The sequence below is a fragment of the Macaca thibetana genome, chromosome 3 (assembly GCF_024542745.1).
Source record: "Macaca thibetana thibetana isolate TM-01 chromosome 3, ASM2454274v1, whole genome shotgun sequence".
In the NCBI taxonomy this organism is placed as follows: Eukaryota; Metazoa; Chordata; class Mammalia; order Primates; family Cercopithecidae; genus Macaca; species Macaca thibetana.
The window spans coordinates 125395535-125407818 of NC_065580.1; the positions used below are offsets into that span (position 1 = coordinate 125395535).

Below are 12284 nucleotides of genomic sequence, written 5' to 3' on the forward strand. Positions count from 1 at the left end.
GCCTTCTCCCTAGCTGTGGTCAGGAGTGTCAGGCCCTGCCTGCCTCAGGAGCAGCCCAAAGTGGAGGTGAGGGGTGAGCCCCAACCCCCAGGGGAAGGGTGATGGTGATCTTGGTCTCAGCATGGTTCTGGTAGAGGTGGGTTAATTTGAAGATGATGAACCGTAAGCCTCTTTCTGATCTTGCTTTAAATAAATACTTCTGAACAACAGCAACAACAAAATAGTGTTGATAGGAAAACCCTCCACTCCACAAGAACCACGCGGCCTTCTCGTCCTCGCATCCTCCACTTCCTTCCTCACTAAGTCACTGCTCCATGAGCTCTTCCACAGGAGATTTACAAAACAGAATACAAACAATCCAGTTCCCGCCTCTCACTCTGAACTCCTCCCAAGACTTGTGGGGTGCGGCAGCCCCTGGGAACATCCAGCCCTTCAGGGTCAAACACAGCCCCCGCCCCTCGCTCTGGGGAACCCTGCCAGAAAAAGCCCCGACAGCCATGTGGAGCAGAGCCTTCGTTTTTGTGAGTGGAAGTTCCAGGCTGACTTTTCAAATCCCCTTTTAACCTCAGTGCTGTATTTCAAAATTCATTCCAGCTTTCCTGTAGTAATTAACAAAAATAAATACTTTAATTTCAGTTAAAGTGAGTGTCTCGGAGAAGAAGCAGGAACTGAGTTTCCTGAGAGGCCCCGCTGAGGCTTTGCTGTTATTGCTTCCTGCGGCCTCTGCTCTGACCCTGGGAGCTCACAGGCCATATCGTGGCTCTTATCTTTGGGGACCGGTTAAAGCATAACTGCGCCAGGCACAGAGTTGTCCTTTCAAATGTGCCGGCAGTGGAACAGAGACCCATGCGTCAAGTCTCATCTAAGTTCACATGAGATTCTCTCCTTGTCCCAAAGCTGTCTCTGATTTAAAACCCTCCAGCTCATTACCTGAATTCCAGAATATGTCCTGTGCTCTCTCTGCCCTTTCCCACGCCTTTGCTGAAGACCTGTGTTCTGAGGAAACAGACACTGTGTGGAAATGCCTCAGGTCCTTTAAAGCCCTGGCCTGAGGAGCCGGGAAGGGCTGGACCAGAGGTCAGCTGGATTTGTTAGATTGACAGAGTGATGCGGACCTCCCCAGAGGCACCGGACCAAGGTGTGTGCTCATGCTGTCTCATGCTCTCACACATAATGTGTGTGTGTGTGTGTATGTGTGTGTGTGTGTATAAAACCCCAAGCGGCCTCTGGCTTAGCAGGCACGTTTCCCAGCAGGGGAATTAAAGCCATGGTCCCAGTAGTGGTCTTGAGGGCTCAGAGGATTTGGTCTGTGCAACTACATGCTTCAGCCTCTGGACCCCAGGTCGTCTAACAAGGTGGTTGTATGGGGACTGGGATGGAAAAGGCGTCTGCACAGACGTGTGTGAAATGACTGGCACGTCACCAGTGCTCAGCACCATCAGCTGCTGTCACCGATCATTCAATCATTCATTCATTCATTCATTCATTCAGTTGTTCATTCTTCAGCAGGCTGTTTTAAAAATGTGCCCAGTATACCAAAATCTCCGCTAAGCATTTAAAGAGGCAGAATAGAAGTTAGCAATGGTGGTGAAATGAAGCTGGGAATGTGCTCTGAAGGCCTCCTTGTGGGCTTAATGAACATGTAGAAACCACACATTTTAAATAGAGAGGGAGAAAAGGAGAGGCTCCTGGTCCCCTGCACAGGGACTTTTGTGTGGCTCTTTACTGTAGGCCTGTGCCACTCCTGCTCAGCAGCTACCACAGAGAATGCCTTCAACAAATGTGAAGAATGAACAAAAGAGATACAGGGTAGAAGGCAAGGAGAAAGCAAGGGTGAGGGTGAGAAATCAAGGGACAGAGAAGAGAGAAGGGGAGACAGCCTGGGAGTTCACACAGCCAAGAAGGTAGACACTCAGTCAAACCAGCAAGAGGCGGAGCCTAACTCTCCCTTTTGAATGGTTAGGAGTTCATGACATTTAATAAACAGAGGCCTTGCTCTGTAAGAGACAGGGTACCAGGCAGAGAGCAAGCCAGCATCCCAGGAGTCAGAGGAGGCAGACGGGAGTGGGGAGTAGGGAGCTTGCCTCTGCAGGAGACCCAGGCTGCCAGAGTAGCAGGGAGTCTGGGCCAGTCCTCTTGGGAAGCACTTCCTCGGCTTCTGCCCCTCCCTCTCCTCTCCCTTTCCACCCGCCATCCTGACATAATACTTCCTAATTTGGAAGTGTTGTTCCGGAGAAGAACCTGCTCATTTCCTCTTAAGTAGGCAGGGAAGCACTAACGTCCAGCAGCACCGGAAACCCGTAGGAGCGCTCTCGGCCGTGCAGGGTGAGGGGACAGTCCATGTAGTCATGAGACGTGGGTGTCAGGCAAGCGTCTCTTTTCCAAAAGAGAAAAACATTAAAGGCCTCACAAATGGCACCCGAAGACTAATTCTGATAGCATCTTTGTGAGACCCTACGTTCTTGTGATGACTGGTTTTGCCTGAGAAAGAAAAAATGTTAAATTTTGCTCTGACATGCCAATTCAACGCACCATTTTCACATAACATTCGCGCAAAAAAAAAAAAGCAGACAACTTGCCGGAAAACTTGGGAATCCATCCACATCGACAGCTCTTCCCTGCAGTCACACTACAGTGGGAGCCCTCCATACAGAAATGGCGGAGTGGAGCGGGCTGGGGATGCCTGTTTGTTTCTATTTGCTGCACCACAGCGAGCATTTCTGTGGTGCCCACTCTGTACTAGAAAGTACATGAACATCAGCCATAAAGGGAACTAGAAAGGTGGCCCACCCTCTTGGTGGACAGAGAAGAGAGAGTGGTAGAAACAAAGAGGTCTGCAGAACTTGACCCCTCCCAGCCTCTCCCACCTGCCAGCCTGGCCCTTGCAGAGAGATGCAGGCTGCCACGCTCATGCCAAAGCCTGGGGCAGTTGGGCTCAGCAAGGTAGGCATCCATCGAGCAAGGAGGAACAGAGGTCAGCAGTGACCCCAGCAGCCAGCAGGGAGGAAGGTGCGTGTGACAAGGTTACCAGAGGCTATGGGTCAGGGTCAGCCAGGGTCAGGTAGCATTTCTAGGAATTCACTCTGTTGGGCGCTGTGCTGGCTGCTTCTCACATATTCTCTCTTTCTTACTCTCAGAGCAGAGATTCTAATTGCAGTGGGATTGTGGAGGCAGCCAGGAAGGTGAGGGGAGTGGGGTCTTCTAAAAGCATATTCAGTATCCATGTGGTTTCAGTAATAATAATAATAAACCAGTGAAAAGTAAAACAGTACAAAAATCTTCATAGGCAGTGAACCATGTCAGAGAGTCCAAGAAAGCACAATGAGAGTGTGGCTTAAAAACCCTGACAGACATTCCTTTGCACCAGCTTGGCTCGGAGGGCATGGTCCCCACCACCCCCCACCCCCGCTTTGCAGATAAACCACATGCATGAAGGTCGGCCTGGCAAGTCCAGCAAGTTCAAGCGCAGGTCTCAGCAGGGCAGCAGAGCTCCTGCTCTTCTGTGTCCTCATGTACGAGCACCTTTGGGCTTAAAACTTGAGGAACTGGATGGACAAAAGTCAGCAGCGGGTTACATCTTCTTTCATCTGCCTTTCCATTCTTTGGATCAGTAGTCACTAACGTTCACCAGCTGTAAGTCCTCGAGCTGGAGAGGCTCAGAGCCTGGCATGGACATGACCCTGAATTCAGATGCAGAGCTTCTTCCCATGACGATCTGCCCCTCACCACAGGGTCTTCTGTGTTTCAGGGCATGAACTACTTGGAGGACCGGCGCTTGGTGCACCGCGACCTGGCAGCCAGGAACGTACTGGTGAAAACGCCACAGCATGTCAAGATCACGGATTTTGGGCTGGCCAAACTGCTGGGTGCAGAAGAGAAAGAATACCATGCAGAAGGAGGCAAAGTAAGGAGGTGGCTTGTAGGTCAGCCAGCATTTTCCTGACACCAGGGACCAGGCTACCTACCCACCAGCTGTATTATCTAACTCATGCAGGGGAGGATGCTCTCCAGACTTTCTGGGTGAGCTCGCAGCAGCCGCCACTGGCAGCTGGTCCAGCCGGGGTCTCCTGGCAGTGTAAGCCAGGGCTGCTTTGGGAACGGGACTTGCTGGGGCAGTGAATGAGGATGTTACCCCCAGGTGATCATTAGCAAAGGTTAGATTTCAGCCTCTCCCTGCAGGATATATAAGTCCCCTTCAATAGCACAATTGGGAAAGGTCACAGCTGCCTTGGTGGCCCACTGCTGTCGAGGACACCTAAGGAACAGGAAAGGCCCCCATGCGGGCCCGAGCTCCCAGGGCTGTCTGTGGCTCGTGGCTGGGACAGGCAGTGATGGAGTCCTTCTGTCCCTTTTCTGGCTCAGGTTTCTCTTAGGGACCCTCACAGCACTTAGGGATGCATGTCCCCTGTCATGCCCTCAAATGCCCTCCCACAGCCATGCCCTTCTGAGGTTTCACTCTGGCCTGCCTGGCTCCTAGCAGCCACCAACCCTGTGATGCTGGGCCCTGAAAACACACACAGACCTGGATGAGTAAGGCCACTGGGCCCACCCAGGGCCCCCAGCTCACCAGAGCAACCTAGGACCCAGAGGGTGCTCAGAAACCTACCAGAGCAGCCCTGAACTCCGTCAGACTGAAATCCCCTCTTGCCGGGAGGAGGCGCCAGGCCTGGGGGACGGGTCATGGGGTGACCTGGCTCCTCTGTGTGTGTCACTTGTAATTAGGTCCAGAGTGAGTTAACTTTTTCCAACAGAGGGAAACTAATAGTTGTCTCACTGCTTTATCTCTCACCATCCCAAGGTGCCTATCAAGTGGATGGCATTGGAATCAATTTTACACCGAATTTATACCCACCAGAGTGATGTCTGGAGCTACGGTGAGTCATAATCCTGATGCTAATGAATTTGTACTGAGGCCAAGCTGGCTTTTATTGTTAGTTAATTTACATTATATCCTCTGACATCCAAGTATTTTCTTTCGAGATAATGACTAATGATAATGTAATCGTTGCTGTCTATCTATTGTACTGAGAAAACACGACAGAGGAAATCGAGTCCAGCTGCCGTCCGAAAGTCACTGGAGATAGCGATGAGCTGGTCTGGCAGGGAGCGGGGTATGGGAGGGAAAGAGCTTAGGAAATGCCTCTCCCTGCAAAGTCCAACCAAACTTTAACTTTAACCAAACCATTAACGTTGCCATGAATTTGAAGTGAACCAGAGGGAGGTGACAGAAGCAGCTTGGTGGGGAAAAGTTCCAGTAGAGAAATGAGGCTTATGATGAACTACCCTGGCCAGGCTTATGATGAACTACCCTGTGTCAGAGAGAACGGCTTGACACACACTGAGGATGTCTGCAGGGATAAAAGAAGAAAGGGAGATGACCCTTGCTTCTCACTCTTGGGAGGACCATCTGGTCCGGCCCCAGAGGATTCTCTGTTTCCTCTTCTGAATCCCAGTGTTGCCCAGCACAGGCCTGTACCCATCCTCACGAGGGCCCCTCTGCTCACCCGGCCCTAGGTCCCTGCCCTGTCCTGAGCCTACAAGGGCCTCCCATGTTGAGAAAGTGTTGCTGACACATTCTCTCTGACTGCTGTGCCAGGCACGTTCCACTGCGTTACCACACATGGTCCTTGAATTTCACCCAGCAACTTACTGAAAGGCTGGAACCCATGAACCTACCACCCCTTTACTGAGGAAAATCGGTTACCCCAGCCATCTACAGCGACAGGAGCAAGGGGAGGAGTCGCCTCACCTCTCTAGAAATGTGTATTTGAGCAGAACACTATTGAAGGGAATTTCCGAGAATAATATAGTCAGTACCACGAAAGCAAAATTATTCAGGATATCGTCCTTTTTTATTTAGTATTTTTTATTTTTCCTATAGCATTATTAACTTTCTGATTTTCCAAATACATACACATTTTTAAATTTCCTGAGTCTTTATCTCTTCTGTTAAAATGTAAGATTTATGATACAGAGGCAGAGATTTGTATCCATGAATAAGTGAAGTTTGGTGTGCACCTGTGAGCTGAGCTGCCTCGATTAATGGAGCAGATAAGGAAATAAAGGTCTGCTGATGCATTGTTATTTTCAGCCATTTTCAGAATGTATTTCCTCTCCACGAGGGAACCCCGGGGTCCTGCCCCAAGCCATTTCTTTTGTCCCCATGCAGCCGGCCCCTCCTGCCCCAGGCACAGCCTGGTCTCCTGCTGGTCTCCCCTCTTCCCACTTGCTCTCCCTCATCTATGCTCCAGACAGCGGCCACATATATTTTTTAACTTTTTTTTTTTTTTTTGAGACAGAGTCTTGCCCTGTCGCCCAGGCTGGAATGCAGTGGCACAATCTCGGCTCACTGCAACCTCCGCCTCCTGGGTTCAAGCGATTCTCCTGCCTCAGCCTCCTGAGTAGCTGGGATTGCAGGCGCACGCCACCACGCCCAGCTAATTTTTTGTATCTTTAGTAGAGACAGGGTTTCACTATGTTGGCCAGGCTGGTCTCGAACTCCTGACCTCATGATCTGCCTGCCTTGGCCTCCCAAAGTGCATATTTTTTAACTTTATCAGACTTTTCATTCTCTGCTCAACATCTTTCTTTGGTCCTCCAGGTATGTTCAGATAAAACCTGAGCACCTGGCCATGACTGATGGGATGCTGGGCCATCTGGCCCTGCCAACTGTCCCGTCCACGAGGTCCCCCTCCCCTCACGCTCCAGGCACAGCCTGTGTGTGCCAGTGCACTGCCCACACTCCATGTACAAGTGGAAGCCCTCTCGAATTCAGTGGCTTAGTGCCTTGATGTGGTCACACCCATTCTCAGGAAGTAGGTTCCCACTGAAAACACTGTGTGTTTTCAACATCATTGAGGCTGCCACAGCAGATTATAATCACTGGCCTGGGCAGCCCACTGGAACTACCAGACCATGAGCCTGAATTTTTAGTCTAAAAATCATATCCTGTTTTCTCTACTGTCTAGTCTCTAGTCAAGGCAAATTATTCAATTTAATAAATTAGGGACCTAGTGTGTTGTACCAACGAGCTAAAGAGAGAATTCACAACGCCTTCCAGTCCATTCTCCACCTAACACTGGCTACACTGACTCTCCTCCCTCTCTAATAACCTGTCTTCCCACTAGAATTCATCATGCATGTTTAAAAACCTAGTTAAATAGTAAACTGACTGCATAGATCTGGAAATGAGACAGTTTTTCTTTTACAAATCCATATAGACTATGTGTTGGGGGCAGGGGATGACACAAGAATCTACTTTCTTGCCCCAAAACCATTGCTTTCCTTCTATTGTTAAGCTTGCATTCTGCATATTAATTCAGGTGGTTCCATTTGGGAATGGCCTCTGTTACCCAGAGACGGGAGGGCCATCAGAACTCGGGGTTGTCTGAAAAAACACTGGTTCTAAAATTATCACTGCTTTCACTTGTTTTTAACTGTCATAGTTGTTTGATTTTGAAGGGAAAATATGACGGTTTTTATTCTATGCTTGTTATATCTTTATGTGGTTTCGTGTTTTTTAGATTTTAGTACCTGTCATTTTTTTAACTTTCATTTTAGGTTCAGGGGTACATGTGCAGGTTTGTTACATAGGTAAATCTATGTCATGGGGGTTTGTTATACAGATTACTTCGTCACCCAGGGATTAAGCCTAGTACCCATTAGTTATTTTTCCTGATCCTCTCCCTCCTCCCATCTTCCACCTTCCTATAGACCCCAGTGTGTGTTGTTCCCCTCTACATGTCCATGTGTTCTCATCATTTAGCTCCCACTTATAAGTGAGAACATGCAGTATTTGATTTTTTGTTCCTGCATTAGTTTGCTAAGGATGATGGCCTCTAGCTCCATCCATGTTCTTGCAAGGTACATGATCTCGTTCTCTTTTGTGGCTGCATAGTGTTCCATGGTATATATGTGCCACATTTTCTTTATCCAGTCTGTCATTGATGGGCATTTAGGTTGATTCCATGTCTTTGCTATTGTGAATAGTGCTGCTGTGAAAATACACATGCATATGTCTTTATGGTAGAATGATTTATATTCCTTTGAGTAATGGGATTGCTGGGTCAAATGGTAGTTCTGTTTTCAGCTATTTGCGAAACTGCCACGCTCTTTTCCACAATAATTGAACTAATTTACATTCCCACCAACAGTGTAAAAGCATTCCTTTTTTCTCCACAACCTCACCAGCATCCATCGGGTTTTCTTCTTTTTTTTTTTTTTTTTTTTTTACTTTTCAATAATAGCCATCTGACTGGTATGAGATGGTATCTCATTGTGGTTTTGATTTTTATTTTTTTAATGGTCCGTAATGTTAAGCTCTTTTTCATATACTTGTTGGCTGCATGTATGTCTTCTTCTGAAAAGTGTCTGCTCATTTCCTTTGCCCACTTTTTAATGGGATTGTTTCATTTTTTCTTGTAAATTTGCTTAAGTTCCTTATAGATGCTGGTTATTAGACCCTTCTCAGATTTATAGCTTGCAAAAATGTTCTCCCATTCTATTGGTTGTCTATTCACTCTGACGATAGTTTCTTTTGCTGTGCAGAAGATCTTCAGTTTAGTTAGATCCCATTTGTCAATTTGTGCTTTTGTTGCAATTGCTTGATGTGTCTTCATCATGAAATCTTAGCCCATTCCTATATCCAGAATGGTATTACCTAGGTTGTCTTCCAGGGTTTTTATAGTTTGGGGTATTACATTTAAGTCTTTAATGCATGTTGAGTTGATTTTTGTATATGGTGTAAGGAAGGAGTCCAGTTTCAATCTTCTTTATGGCTAGCTAGTTGTCATTTATTGAGTAGGGAGTCCTTTCCCCATTTTTGCTTTTTTTTTTCTGTCAACTTTGTCAATGATCACACGGTTGTAGGTGTGCAGCCTTATTTCTGGGCTCTCTATTCTGTTTCATTGGTCTGTATGTCTGTTTCTGTACTAGTACCATGCTGTTTTGGTTACTGTATCCCTGTAGTTTAAAGTCAGGTAGCATCATGCCTCCAGCTTTGTTCTTTTTGCTTAGGATTGCCTTGGCAATTCAGGCTCTTTTTTGGTTCCATGTGAATTTTTAAATTGTATTTTCTAGTTCTGTGAAGAATCTCATTGGTAGTTTGATAGGAGTAACATTTAATCTATAAATTACTTTGGGCAATATAGTCATTTTAATGATATTGATTCTTTCTATCCATGAGCATGGAATGTTTTTCCATTTGTTTGTGTCATCTCTGATTTCTTTAAGCAGTGTTTTGTAGTTCTCATTGTAGAGATCTTTCACCTCCCTGGTTGACTGTATTCCTAGGTATTTTATTCTTTTTGTGGCAATTGTGTATTGAATTACATTCCTGATTTGGCTCTCAGCTTGACTGTTGTTGGCATATTGGAATGCTAATGATTTTTGTACATTGATTTCGTACAACTGAGTCTTCACTGAAGTTGTTTATCAGCTTAAGGGTTTTTGGGTCAAGACTACGGGGTTTTCTAGATATAGGATCATGTCATCTGCAATCAGGGATAGTTGTTTTCCTCTCTTCCTGTTTGGATGCCCATTATTTCTTTCTCTCACCTGATTTATCTGGCCAGGACTTCCAATAGTATGTTGAATAGGAGTGTTGAGAAAGAGAATCCTTGTCTTGTGTCAGTTTTCAAGGGGAATACTTTCAGCTTTTGCCCATTCAATATGATGTTGGCTGTGGGTTTGTCATAGGTGGCTATTATGTTGAGGTTTGTTCCTTAAATACCTAGTTTATTGAGAGTTTTTAACATGTTGAATTTTACTGAGAGCCCTTTCTGCAGCTATTGAGATGATCACGTGGCTTTTGTCCTCAGCTCTGTTTATGTGGTGAATCACATTTATTGATTTGCGTATGTTAAACCAACCTTGCATCCCAGGGATGAAACTGACTTGATTGTGGTGGCTTAAGCTTTTGATGTGCTGCTGGATTCAATTTGTCAGTATTTTGTTGAGGATTTTTACCTCTATGTTCGTCAGAGATATTGGCCTGAAGTTTTCTTTTTTTGTGTGGTATCTCTGCCAAGTTTTGGTATCAGGATGATGTTGGCCTCATAGAATGAGTTAAGGAGGAGTCCTTCCTCCTCAATTTTTTTGGAATAGTTTCAGTAGGAATGATATCCGCTTTTTTTGTACATCTTGTAGAATTTGGCTGTGAATCCATCTAGTCTTGGGCTTTGTTTTGGTTGGTAGGCTATTTATTACTGATTCAATTTTGGAGCTCATTATTGGTCTGTTCAGGGATTCAGTTTCTTCCTGAGGTTTTTATTTTTATCAAAAGGAACATAAGCTTTTTCATTTCCAATTTTTTATGATCTAAAAATGTGCAGTTTACAGCCCTGTTCAGAATCTGCATCTTCCTCCTTCTGCAGATACAAGTCCCTCAGAGCAGGTGACTGAGTGTGTATCCTGTCTGGAGCATAATATTTATGCTAGTAGAGTTACTGTTGTCTTTATTGTTAATTACCAAAGTTTACCACTTATCAGTCACTTACTACTTGCTGGACATTGCGCTAATACAACAGATTTCAGTTGTGTTATCTTGTTGGGCACTCACAGCCATCCTGTGAAACAGATACTGTTCTTATCCCACTTTATAGAGAGGTGAACTGAGGCTTCCAGCACTGAAGCAAATTGCCCAAGACTACAGAAATGTAGGTTTCTAAACATCAAGAAACAGTAACCAGTAATGATGACTAAAGCAAGGGATTGTGATCATTCATTCATGATCCCACTGCCTTCTTTTCTTACTTCATCCTCTCAGGGGTGACCGTTTGGGAGTTGATGACCTTTGGATCCAAGCCATATGACGGAATCCCTGCCAGCGAGATCTCCTCCATCCTGGAGAAAGGAGAACGCCTCCCCCAGCCACCCATATGTACCATCGATGTCTACATGATCATGGTCAAGTGTGAGTGACCAGTGGGGCTGTCCACACTGCTAGCTGAGCCTTGGTGGCTGCTCTTAGCCAAACAGCTGGGGCCTTTGCATCCCTGGAGAAATGTCATCACATTACTTAAGGCAGGCACACAAATCCAGAAACATCTGTAAATACCCCTTCAAGCATTCTTCTAAAGATACTTATTGACTCATTGGGCAGTGTGACCTGACATTTGCCTATGTTTGCAAGCAAATAAATAAAACAAGTCTTCCGCAAGCCATTACACCGAAATACTCTATTCGCCGAGTTACTCAATGAAATACCGAGTTGCCCTGTATTTTGAAGCCTGTTACCAGAGAGACTGAATGTTTTTAAATGCATTACAGTGAGTAACAACATAAGGCTAATAGAGTCAACATTTCTGCTTTGACTTCAACCTTTTAAACCAGTGGATTTATGTGAAGTCTCTGCACATAAGAGTGTGTAATTTGATCGATGCTATTATTCTACCAGATTCACGAGTGCAGTGGGCTCTGGAGGTAGCATTACATACATGGGATGAGCATTCGCAAAAGAAAGTTGTATAGGGAATATGACAGAGCCAAGTTAATGTAAATATTAGTGCCTTTCTGAACTCTAGACCACAGAGTTAATCTTTTTTAACTTCCTTGGTTTGAGCTGAGGAAGCTGTAATCCAGAGAAGCCACGTGATTCGTCTAAGGTTACATAGCAGTCTGGCCTAAAATAGCTTGACATCCTGTGGACGGAAAATAAATGTGATCCCTCAAGAGGCATGAGGATTTCCAGGCAGTAGCTGTACCTCCAACTTGTTTAATCTGGATTTAGATGGTTGGGTAGTCACATGCAGCAGCACAGTTAACAGTGTATCCTTCTATGGAAGTTGCCAGCGCAGCCAGCCCTCTCACTTGCATGTATGCCCACTGCGTATGTGCTGTACTAGAGACGCCAGGGGCAGGGGCCCGGACCCAATCCCAAATTCTTTAAAGCCTATTTTTCTACGTTGCATCTGATTTCCTGCCTGAAGGAATGCTGAGGGTGGATGTCGAGTGAGGACCTTGGTGCAGGGCACCCTGCAGTCAGGATAGTTCACAGAGAGCAATTGCACAGACCCACACTGCTCCATCCCCTCAGGCAACAACACAGGATGCTGACCCCAGGAAGAGTGGGCGTAGAAAAACTGGAGGGCATTATTGTTATTCTGATTCAAATGTACGGTGCTGGCATGGTCTTTAAACAGTAACCAGTACTAGTTGGCCAAGACAGAAAAGTCTACCACAAAGACTTGGTTCTTTCATCACTTATTTGACTGGAAGTGTTGCATCACCAATGCCTTCTTTAAGCAATGCCGTCTTTATCATTTCTTCCAGTGTTGTAATTGCAC

General features: G+C 46.0%; 2 protein-coding genes across 3 annotated transcripts in view; one reads left to right on the forward strand and one right to left on the reverse strand.

The window, feature by feature from the left end:
* The window catches only part of SEC61G (SEC61 translocon subunit gamma), a 679333-nt gene that overhangs the window by 442586 nt on the left and 224463 nt on the right, over positions 1-12284 (reverse strand). The gene's annotated exons all lie outside the window — the stretch shown is intronic.
* The window catches only part of EGFR (epidermal growth factor receptor), a 193324-nt gene that overhangs the window by 170889 nt on the left and 10151 nt on the right, over positions 1-12284 (forward strand). For both annotated transcript variants that reach the window (XM_050783477.1, XM_050783478.1), the window contains 3 exons: positions 3749-3904; positions 4799-4874; positions 10766-10912. In XM_050783477.1, coding sequence (XP_050639434.1) covers positions 3749-3904; positions 4799-4874; positions 10766-10912 — 379 coding nt within the window. The remainder of the gene's footprint in view (positions 1-3748; positions 3905-4798; positions 4875-10765; positions 10913-12284) is intronic.